General features: G+C 43.2%; 1 protein-coding gene across 9 annotated transcripts in view; it reads right to left on the reverse strand.

The window, feature by feature from the left end:
- The window catches only part of NVL (nuclear VCP like), a 96,793-nt gene that overhangs the window by 28,150 nt on the left and 54,475 nt on the right, over positions 1–14,168 (reverse strand). For 6 of the 9 annotated variants that reach the window (XM_013061159.2, XM_045069528.1, XM_004761880.3 and 3 more), the window contains one exon: positions 2,275–2,381. The exons of 2 other annotated variants lie outside the window; for them this stretch is intronic. In XM_013061159.2, the coding sequence (XP_012916613.1) occupies positions 2,275–2,381 (107 nt within the window). Of the gene's footprint in view, positions 1–2,274; positions 2,382–14,168 lie in introns of those variants that run through there. One more of the 9 variants, XM_004761885.3, reaches the window with a different exon arrangement.

Below are 14,168 nucleotides of genomic sequence, written 5' to 3' on the forward strand. Positions count from 1 at the left end.
CATGGAAACAAATTAGGAGCACGTGCACATGCTTGTCTGTCTGTGTTTGTACACACACACTTTAACCAGAGCAAACAATGCCTCAGAGACAGCTCCGGGAAGGAGCCCAGGACAGGGACAAAATGCTGTGTGCACTTGTCACAGAACCCGCTGGCCACAGAGATCCAAGGACGCATGTGACAGCAGGGCTATGTGGCTGTGGCTCTGCGGACGTCCTGGTCGGGTACTTCGTGCTGTGGGGCTGCTTGGCATACTATCACCCCCACCTGGGCCCCAAACGAGTGTCCCCAGATGCTGCCCGCGAGGTGGGCTGTTGGGAGTCAGATTGCCCTGGGTCAAAAGCCCTGGACCAAAGCCATGTGTCTTCATGTCTCTGACAGGAAACCATGCTGGTGGCGGCTAGAGGGCTCTCCTGACCTCCCAGGCTCGAGCTGACTCTCGCCAGGAGACTGACCAAGCTACCAGAACCTCCTCCTTCCCAGACTCTCACCCACTCAGTGGTCCAAACAGAGTTTCTCCTGCTCTGCCTTTGCCCCTCAACTCTACAGTCATCCAGCATCCTATTTGTTCACACCAGACCCAGTTCTCACACGTGTTCTTTTTGCTGTGCCGGACATGGCTTTGCGTCTGGCGTACCTCCCTTCACAGCTTCTGGCTTCACTTCCTCCAAGCAGTCTTCCAGACATCTCTCACTGGGGCCTCCACCCAGAAGGCTGGTCCCCCTTGCACCCCTATGTCCCCTCGTACCCCCTCCTTTGGAAGGTAGCAGCGGACACTCACTGATTTATGCAGTTTTAGGTAATGAAAGCCTGGAATCTTCCTCTGCCATTACAGAAAGAGGAATTTTAAATGGAATACCCTACACACGTGTAAGGTTTAACGTTTACTAGTGGCAACCAAATAAAGGCATGAACCATTTTGTCCCACTCTTGGTTTCAGCTCAGCTTGTGATCTCAGGGTCGTGAGACGGAGTCCTGCTCAGCATGAAGTCTGTTTAAGACTCTCCCTCTCCATCTGCTCCCTCACCCCTACTCTCAAACAAACAAACAAACAAAAAATCTTAAAACAAAAATGAGAGTTGGGAAAAAAAAAAAGAATGGTTCTGCTCCTTACTGGTTTTCCTGACCTTTTTACATTTTTAACACTTAGGGTGCTATTTTAGGAAATAATATCATTTATGGAGAAAAACATTTACTGGAGGTCTGATAACTGTTTTAGCTTTGCCTTTTTTTAAATTAAACAAAGTTGGGGCACCTGGGTGTCTCAGTTGTTAAGCATCAGCCTTCGGCTCAGGTCATAATCCCGGGTCCTGGGATTGAGCCCCACATTGGGCTCCCAGCTCAGTGAGAAGTCTGCTTCCCCCTCTCTCATTCCCCCCCTTGTGTTCCCTCTCTTGCTGTCTTTCGCTTTGTCAAATAAATAAAATCGTAAAAAAAAGATTAAAAAAATGTCAATGCACATTATTTTTGTAGCCATACAATTTAGGGTGATTTGCTTTCTTCTTTGTATTTTGTCCATGTTGTTTACTATTTTTATAACAATAGCAACATGAATACTATACAGGCATCATAAAGCTGGCGTGTACCAGACTGGCTGGCTCAGCTTATAGAGTGTTGACCCTTCATCTTGGGGTCAGGAGTTCAAGGCTCATGTCAGGTGTAGTTTACTTAAAATAAAGGAGAGGGATCCTGGGTGGTGCAGCTGATTGAGCGCCCGATTCTTGGTTTCAGCTCAGGTCATGATCTCAGAGTTATGGGACTTAGCCCTACATCAGGCTCTGCGCTCAGTGCAATTGGCCTGAGATTCTCTCCCTCTAGCCCTCCCCCAACGCACTCACATTCTCTCTCTCAAATAAATAAAATCTTAAAAAAAAAGTTGGCCTATACAAACATGGAGGACAGATTCAACACTGTTATTGAGACTCCGTTTCCGTGGATATTTATAACAGGCCTGTATCTATTCACTTCTCAGCTACAAAAGTTTCTATTCCATTTAAAATTCCTCTAAGGGCAATTTCTCTAAAATAACAATCAAAGATTCAAAAGAACAAAAAAGTATGATTAGAGTAAAATCTCAAATACATCAGTCAAGCATTTAACTCTAAATATCCCTTTTATTTTAAGCAAATAAAATGAATGGACAGTCTCTTCAATTATTTAAACCATTCACTTTTTCTTTGGGAGACACAGGCTGAACAAATATTTAAAGCTACAGATACTTGTGTGTATCTAAAAGGACAGAAACACATAAAACCATGCCATTTCCTTTACTCACTTTTGTAATGGTTTTTAGGATGGCCAGACGGTCTGCGGGAGGTGGCAAACCCACAAACAGTGTTTTGTCCAGGCGTCCAGGGCGCAGGATCGCAGGGTCAATGATGTCTAGAGATGATGGGAGGGTGAAGTCTTCAATAAATTAAATATAATCTTTACAAAAATATAATTAACATGAGATGTGGGAAGACGACTTTTTAAAAAGAAAAAATTGATAAATTAGACTTTATTAAAATTAAAATTCCTCCTTCAAAAGAGTATATCCTTCAAAAAAGTCCAGCCTATGTTTCTGCCCAAACCCGTGAGCCATCAGGGTTCCCTGGCTCAGATGAGGACCCGCCACGGGAGCCTGGGATTCCGGCAGGGGGACCTCCCATTACCCTATCCTCAGGGGCCAAATGTCACAATCTCTGACTGGCCTCATCTCTGAACTTCCCCTCTCTGGGACCCACTGCAATGCCCCTAAGGTTATCTTCTAAAACACCTGCCGACCACTTGCTGTGGCAGAACCAAGCCTGTATCTCTGACCACAGGAGGAAGGCCCTAAAGGACCCTCCCCTCCCATCCTAGTTCCCTCTCTTTCAGTCTCCCCAACTCCCACACCCCACTGACCAGACCTCTCTCTCCATTCCCTAAACAACCTAGAAGCCTCAAGCCTTCTTCTCTTTGCTCTCAGTGGTTCCTTTCTCCAAAATACTTTCTTCCTCAGACACATAGTGGGATTCTCAAACAATGCTTCCTCCAGGAAGCCTTCCCAGAGTCCCCCAGAAGAAATTCTTGCCCTTGTTTGTCCTCACGAGACTCTTGGTAGCAGGAGCAAAGAGCAAGCTCCAAACTCTGCCTGACACTGAAGTTCATTAGGTACATTCCTGATTCCTCCGTGAAGAGGCCCTCAACCATTCCAGAGAGGCTTCACGTAGCTCACTATGATAAGACCCTTGTTCACGCACAAGTACACCTATAAATAATGGGTCTCGTGTTTTCTAATGAACACACTCAGACTTAACCATTAATTTATTCCATAAAGAGGTAGAGTTCTTTCTAGCTGAAATTCTGATTCTGTTACTTTTGTTCTTCAGTTCCCTTGGGGAAGCTAAATACTTAATTCAGTGATCTTTTGATGTTCAACACAATATTGGACTTTCTCTTGAGATGCTAGGATATACTACTTGGAAGTAAGGAAGAAAAGGAAAGTTGATTGCATAACCCCTGCAGCATGATGATAGAGTGCTATCCCACAGGCCTGAGCGCCCTCTTACCCTATAGGGCGAAGGACCCCACACACTCAGGTCTCAGGAAACCTCTGCAATTTAAAAACTTACTGAGGACTGCATTGTGGCCTTTCCCTGCTGCTCTTCCCTGACACCCTCAGTCCCCAGGCAGCCACTCATTGGTTCTATCACTACAGGTTAGTTCATATTTTCTAGAATTTTATAGATGTGTAAGCACACTCTATGTACTCTGTACTGTACTCTAGATACAGAACTGTTTTCAGGTTCCCCTAAGTTCTTGCGTGCCTTAGTACTTGATTCTTCCTTTATGGTTGGGGAGTATTGACCTGTGCAGCTATGCCTCGATTTATTCTTCCATTGCTCTGCTGATCACCATTTGGTTTCCAGTTCTGGAGCACTCATGTACCAGTCTTGGTGTGTTTCCCTTGCTAAGTGTGGGATGCAGAGCAGTATGGCTACATCCTACCACAGTAGTAGCCTGAAATTTAAAAACACCAACAAACTGTTTTCCAGACTAGCTGTGCCAGTTGACATTCCCCTCCTTGCCAATACTTGGTATAGTCGTTTTCATTTTAGATAGTTATTCTAAGGTTTGTAGCGGGATCTCACTAGCATCTCCCTGAGGGCTAATGAGGCCGAGCACATTTTCAGGTCTATCTGCTGCCTGTATACTCATGACAGGGAAGGGTCTGTGCAGTGTTCAGCCAATTTTTAATATTCTTCAGTTGCTGAGTTTTGAGAATCCATTCTACGTTCCAGATATAAATCCTTGACCACATATACACTTTGTAAGTATTTTTTCCTAGTCAGTGTAGTTTTGGCCTTGTGTTCACTCAGTGGCATCTTGTGAAGAGCAGTTCAATTTATCTTTTTGCTCTAAAAGATTGTGCTTTTGGTGTCATACCTAAGCAATCTTCACTTAATCCATGGTAGGAAACATTTCTCTCCTGTTTCCTTCCTGGAATTTTACAGCTGTGAGTTGTCACTGATCTTTGATCCATTTTGAGTTAATTTTTACGTGTGGTAATAAGTGTGTGTTAAAGGTGATTTTTTTTGCATATGACTTTTTTTTTTAAGATTTTATTTATTTATTTGACAGAGAGAGAGAGACAGTGAGAGAGGGAATACAAGCAGGGGAAGTGGGAGAGGGAGAAGCAGGCTTCCTGTAGAGTAGGGAGCCCGATGTGGGGCTCGATCCCAGGGTGCTGGGATCATGACCTGAGCTGAAGGCCAACGCTTAACAAATGAGCCACGCAGGCGCCCCATCTTTTCTTTATTAAAGATTTTATTAACTGGGCACCTGGGTGGTTCAGTGGGTTAAAGCCTCTGCCTTCGGCTCAGGTCATGATCCCAGTTCTGGAATCAAGCCCCACATCAGCCTCTCTGCTCTGCTCAGAAGGAAGCCTGCTACCCACCCACCAACCACCAACCTCTGCCACTTGTGATCTGTCTGTCAAATAAATAAACAAGATCTTTAAAGAAAAAAAAAAAAAAAAGATTTTACTTACTTGAAAGACAGAGAGTACACAAGTGGGGTGGGTGAGGGGCAGAGGGAGAAGCAGACTCCCTGCTGAGCAGGGACAACCTCCCCTACCTCAGCCAATGCAGGGCTTGATCCCAAGACTCTGGGATCATGTCCTGAGCCGAAGGCAGATGCTTAACTGACTAAGCCACCCAGGCACCCCTTGCACACGGATATCTGATTGTTCCAGCACTTTGTTGAAAAGGCTATTCTTTGTCCTCTGCGTGGCTTTTGTGTATGAGTTTTTCAAAGATTTTTATTTATTGATTTATTTGAGAGAGAGAGGTAAGAGCAAGCATGCGTGCTTATGGTGGGGAGGTAGTGAGGAGCAGAGGGAGAGAGACAAGTAGACCCACCACTGACCACAAAGCCGGAGATGAGACTCAATTTCATGACCCCAAGATAATGACCTGAGCTGAAACCAAGAGTCAGACATGTAACCAACTGAGACACCCAGGCGCCCTTGCATGGCCTTCATGTTTTTAAGAACTCAATTATTTCAATACATGGAGCAATATTTTTAGATCCTACCATGTTTCAGTGATATGTAAATCTGTGGTTATGCCAGTATCACATGGTAAAACATATTTTAACTTAAGAATACAAGTGGATCTTAAAGCCAGATCTGCAAGCTCAAAAGTAATCCTGGTCTAATAATCCCAATTATGATTAGCAAACATTCGTAGGAGGCACCTGGGTGGCTTAGTCAGTGAAGCATCTGTCTTTGGCTCAGGTCATGATCACAGGGTCTGGGATCGAGTCCCACACTGGGCTCCTTGCTCAGTGAGGAGTTTGCTTCTCCCTCTGCCTGCCTGTGACCTTGTGCTAGACAGTGATTTTTTAAAAGATATGGCATGACAACAAAAGTGCATGTGCTTTAAAAAAATTAATAAATTGGACTTCACCAAAATTTAAAATGAAAAGACAACCCACAGACTGGGAGAAAACATATGCAAGTCACATATCTGGTATAGACTCCTAACTAAAATAATTAAAAGTCTTACCACTCCATGACAAGGCATAACCCAAGTGAAAAGAAGATACACTATAGTGAAATACTACCTCATACCCACTAGAATGGTTATACCCAGAAAGAAAGACATAAGAAGTGTTGGCGAGGATGTGGAAAAATCGTAATGCTCACACACTGCTTTGTTACAATTGCTAGCAGGAATGTAAAATACTGCAGACAAGTCTGGCTGTTTCTTGAAATGGTAAACACAGTCACCACGTGGCCCAGCAATCCCACTCCTGGGTATCTACCCCACAGAAATTTTAATATATATCCACACAAAAATTTGTACCTGGATGTCTACAGCAGTATTATCACAAGCCCCCAAGTGGAAACAACCTAAATGTCCACTGACTGGCGAATGAATCAAATGTCGTATACCCACACAAGGGACCATTATCCCGCAAGAGGGATGAAGTATTGCTACGTGCTAGCTATGGTCTGTAACAGGGGATGCTAGGTAAAGGCAGGTGGACTTGACAGCTCTATCACATAAGTGAGCCAGGACAGGGAAGCCTACATAGGCAGAAGTGCTGGAGGTGGGGGAAGGATGGCGAGTAATGGCCAACGACAGATTGCTTTTTAGGGTGATAGAAATGTTCTAAAATCAGATGGTTGGGATGGCCATAGGAGTCTATAAATACACTCAATACCAATGAATCTTGTAAAGTTATCTGAATCTGGTAAAGTTAACGCTATGTCACCTCTCAATCAAGCGGATTTCCTTACAAACTGGATCCATCCTCAGGCTAATGAGACCGTGAATAATGTGTTGAGTGAAAAGTATTACAAGGTGGGTCAGCCTTCATGAAAGAAAAGTAGGCCTCTTCTTACAATTCACTAAACAAACACTTCCTGGGTTCTCTCATGTACCAGGTTCCTGTGACGCAGCAGAAGTGAGGCTGGGCCTAAGTCATCTTTAAAAGGGAAGTACTGGGGCACCTGGGTGGCTCAGTGGGTTAACCCTCTGCCTTTGGTTCAGGTCATGATCTCAGGGTGCTGGGATCAAGCCCCGCACTGGGCTCTCTGCTCAGCAGGGAGCCTGCTTCCCTGCTTCCCCCTCTCTCTTTGCCTGCCTCTCTGCCTCCTGTGATCTCTCTCTCTCTGTGTCAAATAAATAAAATATTATATATACATATACATATATATAAAGTATTATATATATATGTTATATATATATATATATATGTAGGCAAACACGGCTATATATATATAGGCATATATATAGGCATATATATAGGCATATATGCATGGCGCGGGCGGCGTGGACGGCGGTGCTGGCTTTGTCCCCCTCCTTCTCTCTGGCCAATCAGTGGCTGTTGAGGATCCGCTGCAGGGAGGATTTCACCCATCCGGCCGCTGGGCTCCGAAACCAGAAACCTCCGCTGCGCGTCTCTGCGCCGCTGCCGCTGCTCGCCGTTCGCCTTTTTTTTTTTTTAGGTCATTTTCGGTTCTTTCTTATATGTGGGGATGCATTCCCGTCTCCATCTCTGGTTGTTTTGTGTACTAGGAAAGTCAGCTCCGTCTCCTGTACTTAAGAGCAGTGGCCTCGGGAGGGGGAGGTCCGTAGTGCCCCGTGCCTGTTACCCAGCAGTAGCTGCGGCGGGGGGAGGGGGGGTGCGGGCGGGGCTCTGACGTGTGTTGCGTGCACCCTACTGCGGTGGCTGAGCCGTGTTTGCCTACATATATATATATATATATGCCTATATATATGTATATATATAATGTATATATAATTATATACATATATACATATTATATGTATATATACATAATAATGTATATATGTATATAATATGTATATATATAAAGTATTGTGCCAAAGAGCACATATATACACATATATACATATTATATACATATATACATTATTATGTATATATGTATTTATTATGTATATATGTATATATATATATAAAGTATTGTGCCAAAGGGCAAGACACACAGGTCTGACCATGGCCCCAAGGCACCGCCATGACCCAAGGCCAGATATGTAAGGAAACAGGGCAGTTTACTTGGAACTCAAAGTGGCTGAATATCCTATGAGGTGAAGTGAATCTCTTCCATGTAAGCCATCCCCCTGTCACCCAAGAGTTACGAAGGGCTTACAGCAGATGGGGACCCTCAACTAGAAGCTTTCTGTCAAAATGTGAAACTTCATACCTAATTCTTGTCCAGAAACTTATCCATCATAAAGGAAGTGTTTCTTCACCTGAGTTGTACACTGGGGGCAGAAACTTTCTGGATTGTGTGTAGGACGGTAGGACACAGATCCCTGCTGAGCGGAAGAGTAAGTAATAAGCCGGCAGGGCTCTTCCAGTCTCACGCATCTGCGTGCCAGGCACCCGCGTTTCTAACCAGCCCGACGGGGGTTGAAGTTGGAACAGACAGTCCCTTGGAGCCAGTATGGAAGAAGGGAGGTGAGTCAGGATATCTGTGGTCTAGCTGTACTACTCTGTGGAGACAGCATGGGAAGCAGGGTATCTCCAGGGCAGGGTGTGGACTCTGGCGGACTACACAACACAGGAGAGCTGTGGCTGGGCCACAGGGCAACCACAGGTGAAGGGTGACACAACAATCTTTCACTTACTTTCTAAAAACCAGTAGCTCAAAAAGTAGGGGAAAAATTAAGACAGAAATAGAGACTAGGAGAAAAGAAGACATTTCAAAGTCCAATCCAGGGTGCCTAGGTGGCTCAGTGGGTTAAAGCCTCTGCCTTTGGCTCAGGTCATGATCCCAGGGTCCTGGGATAGAGACTCCCATCGGGCTCTCTGCTCAGCAGGGAGCCTGCTTCCTCCCCTCTCTCTGCCTGCCTCTCTGCCTACTTGTGATGTCTGTCTGTCAAATAAATAAATAAAATCTTAAAAAAAAATAAGAAATTAAAAGTCCAATCCAGAGGGTTAAGACTCACCAAGTGCTAAGCATACACATGAAACAAATTAACAAAATGTCATATAAGGCATGCCTGGCTGGCTGAAATGGTAAAATGTGCAACTCTTGACCTCTAGGTTGTGAGTTTCAGCCCTACACTGGGTGTAAAGAGCACTTAAAAATAAGATTTTTTTTTTTTTCAATGTCACATAAAAAGGATCAGTATAACACAAAACTGTTTTTTTTTTTTTAAAGATTTTTAAATTTATTTATTTGACAGACAGATCACAAGTAGGCAGAGAGGCAGGCAAAGAGAGAGAGAGGAGGAAGCAGGCTCTCAGTATGGCTCTTTCCCAGGTGGCTTTCCTGGGGGATGCCTGGAATGGCAGGAACGCCTGGGCTCAATGAAATTCTTAGTGATCCGGAAGTTCTTACAGCCATGCAGGATCCAGAAGTTATGGTGGCCTTCCAGGATGTGGCCCAGAACCCAGCGAATATGTCAAAATATCAGAGCAACCCAAAGGTTATGAATCTCATCAGTAAATTGTCAGCCAAATTTGGAGGTCAAGCATAATGCCCTTCTGACAAATAAAGCCTTTGCTGAAGGAAAAGCAACTTCGATCACCTAATGGATGTCGCAATAATACAAACCAGTGTACCTCTGACCTTCTCATGAAGAAAGCTGGGGTGCTGTGAAGAGAATCCCTACCCCTCTGCTCCCCATGCAACTGAAACATTCTACAATGGTTTGCCATTAGGGTATTCATTCAGATAATGTTTTCCTACTAGGAACTACAAACTTTAAACACTTTTTAAACCTTAAAAATATTTAAAAACATATTAAAAAAAAAAGTAAACAAAATTTTCAATGGCAAAACTGAGCAAACAAAAGGAAAACCTCACTGGACAGGCTCACCGGAACCATGGAGACAACAGAGAGAACGAGTGAACCTGAAGAACAGAAATTACCTAATATGAACAACACGGAGAAAACAGGATGGAAAGAACCAGCAACAAAGCCTCAGGGACTATAACAAAAGATCTAACCTGTGTGTCACAGGAGTCCCAGGAGGAAAAGAGAAAGAGCTAAAAAAAAGTATTTGAGGGGCACCTGAGTGGGCTGTCTTGGTTTTAGCTCAGGTTGTGATCTCAGGGTCATGGCATTGAGCCCCACATCAGGCTCTGCACTGGGCATGGAGCCTACTTGGATTCTCTCTCCCTCTCTCTGTCTCCAATAAATAACTAAAATATTTGAAAAACAGAAATAAAAAGTTAAAAACAAAAGCAGAGAACAGTGACACCACCCTCCCTGTGCCGTTAGAACATTCAAAGGAGAGCTAGTCTATGTTCAGAAATCACAAGCACTGGCAGGACGTGGCACAATTTTCAGGTATTGGCAGAGAAAACAGTCAACCCAGAACTGCCTATCTAGCATAGACAGACTTCAAGAAAGAAACTGAAATCAAGACATTCATAGGTAAATGAAAACCAAGAAAATTTGCTACAAGCTGAACATACCTAAAAGAATACCTCAAGGAAGTTCCTAAAACAAAAAGAAAATGATAGAAAAAAATTAGGAACACCAGAAAAGAAAAACTATGGGAAGAGTAAAAATGTATACTAAATGGAAACACTCTAAATACACCAATTAAAAGGCAGAGATTGGCAGAGTGGATTTTAAAAAGGACCTTGGGGTGCCTGGGTGGCTCAGTGGGTTAAAGCCTCTGCCTTCAGCTCAGGTCATGATCCCGGGGTCCTGGGATCGAGCCACACATCGGGCTCTCTGCTCAGCGGGGAGCCTGCTTCCTCCTCTCTCTCTGCCTACTTGTGATCTTTGTCTGTCAAATAAATAAAATCTTAAAAAAATATAAAAAAGGACCTTACCTGCTGTTTATAAGAAACTCACTTCACATGTAATGACATCAATAGGGTGACATTAAATGGATAGAAAAGATACACCATGGAAACATCAATCAAAAGAAATCAGAAATGGCTATATTAATAGCAGATAAAATACACTTCAAAAGAAACCTGTCAGGGGCCTGAGAAGGACTTAATGTAATGACAGAACATACATATCAGCCCACCAAAAGACAGTTCTAAATGAATATGCACAACAGAACCGCAAAGATGTGCAGCCAACAGGACTGAGAGGAGCATCGAAACATCCATAATTACAAGTTAGGCACTTTATGGTAAGGATGTTTCTTTCTTTAAAGATTTTGTCTTTAAGTAAACTCTACAGCCAGTGTGGGGATCAAACTCACACTCTTGAGATCCAGAGTCACACGCTCCACCACCTGAGCCAGATAGTTGTCCCTGTTTCATTTTTAAAGAAGCTGCCAGACTGTCTTTCAGGTGGCTGTACCATTTTATTACGTTCCTGCCATCAACAAGTGAGAACTCCTATTTCTCCATATTGTCACCATTTAGTGTTGTCTGTGTTTGGATTTCAGCCATTCCAGTAGATGTGCAATGGTATCTCTACTGTTTAAATTTTTAAAATTTTTTAAGATTTTATTTATTTATTTGACAGAGATCACAAGGCAGGCAGAGAGAGAGCGAGGAGGAAGCAGGCTCCCTGCCGAGCAGAGAGCCCGATGCGGGGCTCGATCCCAGGACCCTGAGATCATGACCTGAGCCAAAGGCAGAGGCTTAAGTCACCGAGCCACCCAGGCTCCCATATCTCTACTGTCTTAATTTGCATTTCCCTAATGACATACGATGCTGTTGAACATTTTTTCATGTCTTTATCTGCCATTTGTACATCTTCTCTGGTAATGAGTCTGCTTAGATCTTTACCATATTTGTTTCCTCATTATTGAGTTTTTAAGAGTTCTTTGTATATTTTGGATATCAGTCTTAGTCAATTTAGGCTCTTACAACAAAATATCACACATTGGGTGGCATGATACACAACAGAAATTTGTTTCTCACAGTTCTGGAAGCTGAAGTCTGAGGTCAGGGTGTCCCCGTGGCTGGTTTCCAGGAAGAGCCCTCTTATGGGCTGCAGCCTATGTCATCTTCTCATTGTGTCTCTTTTATAAGGGTGCTAATCCCCCTGATGAAGGCCCAGCCACAGACCTCATTACCAAAGGCCCCATCTTTTATATCCTGACATCTGGGGTAAAGATTTCCACATAATAAATTTGGGGTAGGGACACGACATTCCGTCCACCGCCCAGTCCTTTATCAGGTATGTGTTCCACAAATATTTTCTTCCAGTTTGTGTCTTGTCTTTTTATTCTCACTTTTTAAAAAAAATTTTTATTTGACAGAGAGAGAGAGATATCACAAGTAGGCAGAGAGAGGGGAGGAAGTAAGCTCCCTGCTAAGCAGAGAACCTGATACAGGGCTCGATCCCAGGACCCTGAGATCATAGCCTGAGCCAAAGGCAGATGCTTAACCCACTAAGCCACGCAGGTACCCCTCTTTTTATCCTCTTAACCACGTCTTTTTTTCTTTCTTTTTTTTTTAATTTTCTTTATTTGACAGACAGAGATCACAAGTAGGCAGAGAAGCAGGCAGAGAGAGAGGAAGGGAAACAGGCTCCTTGCTGAGCAGAGAGCCTGATGTGGGGCTTGATCCCAGGACCCTGGGATCATGACCTGAGCCGAAGGCAGAGGCTTTATCCCCCTGAGCCACCCAGGTGCACCATTTTTTTTTTTTTAAGATTTTATTTTTATTTATTTGACACAGAGAGAGAGATCACAAGTAGGCAGAGAGGCAGGCAAAGAGAGAAGGAAAAGCAGGCTCCCTGCTGAGCAGGAAGCCTGAAGATTTTTTAAAAGATTTTACATATTTACTTGGCAGAGAGAGAGACCATGAGAGCAGGAACACAAATGGGGGAGTGGGAGAGGGAAAAGCGAGCCTCCTGACAAGCTGGGAGTCCGAGGCTGGGCTCGATCTCAGGACCCTGGGATCATGACCTTAGATGAAACAAAGAGTCAGAGGCTTAGCCAACTGGGCCACCCAGAAGCCCCTCCTCATATAGATCTTGTACATATTTTGTACGATTTACACCTAGACCTATTTACTTTCCTTCCTTCCAGCGGTAATGTAAATGGTATTGTGTGTCATTTTAAGAAAAGATTTATTCATTTTTATTTGAGAGGGAGAGAGAGAGAGAACATGAGCAGGGGGAGGAGCAGAGGAAAGGAGAAGCAGACTTCCCACTGAGTGTGGAGCCCTATGTGGGGCTCAATCTCAGGAACCTGAGATTCCCGACCTGAGCCGAAACCAAGAGTCAGATGCTCACCTGACTGAGACACCCAGGCACCCTAATGGTATTGTGTTTTTAATTTTAAATTCCAATTGTCCATTGCTGATATACGCCAACTGATTTTTGATAAAGGTGCAAAACTGATTCAATGCAGGAACAATAGTCTTCAAAAATGATGGAGGAACTGGATATTCATAGGGGAAAAAATACACCTAGACTTAAGTTTCCTACCTCAAATAAAAGTTAACTAAAAATAGATTACAGATTTTAAGTTGTAAAAACATAAGACTACAAAACTTTTAGAAGAAAACACTGAAGAAAATTTTGGGGACGTAAGACTGAAAAAGGTTCTTAAAAATGCTTCCCAAATCAGAATATATAAAGGTAAATATTAATATACTGAAGGGGTACCTGACTGGCTCAGCCTTCTGAACATGCAACTCTTGAACTTGGGGTCATAGTTAAAGCATCACCTGGGGTGTAGAGATTAGGAAATAAATAAAAACTTAAAAAAATACAAGGAGTCTCTTCAATTAAGAGGATGAAAGGATAAGCTGCAGAATGAGAAAAAATATTGCAAATCATGTATCTGACAAAGACTCATATCTAGAATATATAAAGAACTCTCAAAACTCAATAGTTTAAAAAAGAAAACAAAAGTGTAGTCTAGGGGCACCTGTCTGGCTCAGTCAGTGGAGTAGGACTCCTGGTCTCAGGGTTCTAAGTTTGAGACCCACACTGGCTGTAGAGATTACTTTATCTTAAAAATAAAATCTTGAAAAAAATACAATCCAATTTTAGAAAATGGACGTAAGATATAAGAGATACTTCAATGAAGAATATACAGGATGGTAAGTAAACACACAAAAAGATGTTCTAATGGCTGATGAGCCATTAGAGAAATACAAATTACAAATTACAACCATGATGAGATACCACTATACATCCCTTAGGAAAAAATATAGTGACAACACAAAATACTGGAAGGAAGCAAACCAACTGGATTTCTCATGCCATTACAGAGATGTCACATGGT

The sequence above is a fragment of the Mustela putorius genome, unplaced genomic scaffold (genome assembly GCF_011764305.1).
Source record: "Mustela putorius furo isolate JIRA1106 unplaced genomic scaffold, ASM1176430v1.1 tig00003942_pilon_pilon_pilon, whole genome shotgun sequence".
Lineage (NCBI taxonomy): Eukaryota > Metazoa > Chordata > Mammalia > Carnivora > Mustelidae > Mustela > Mustela putorius.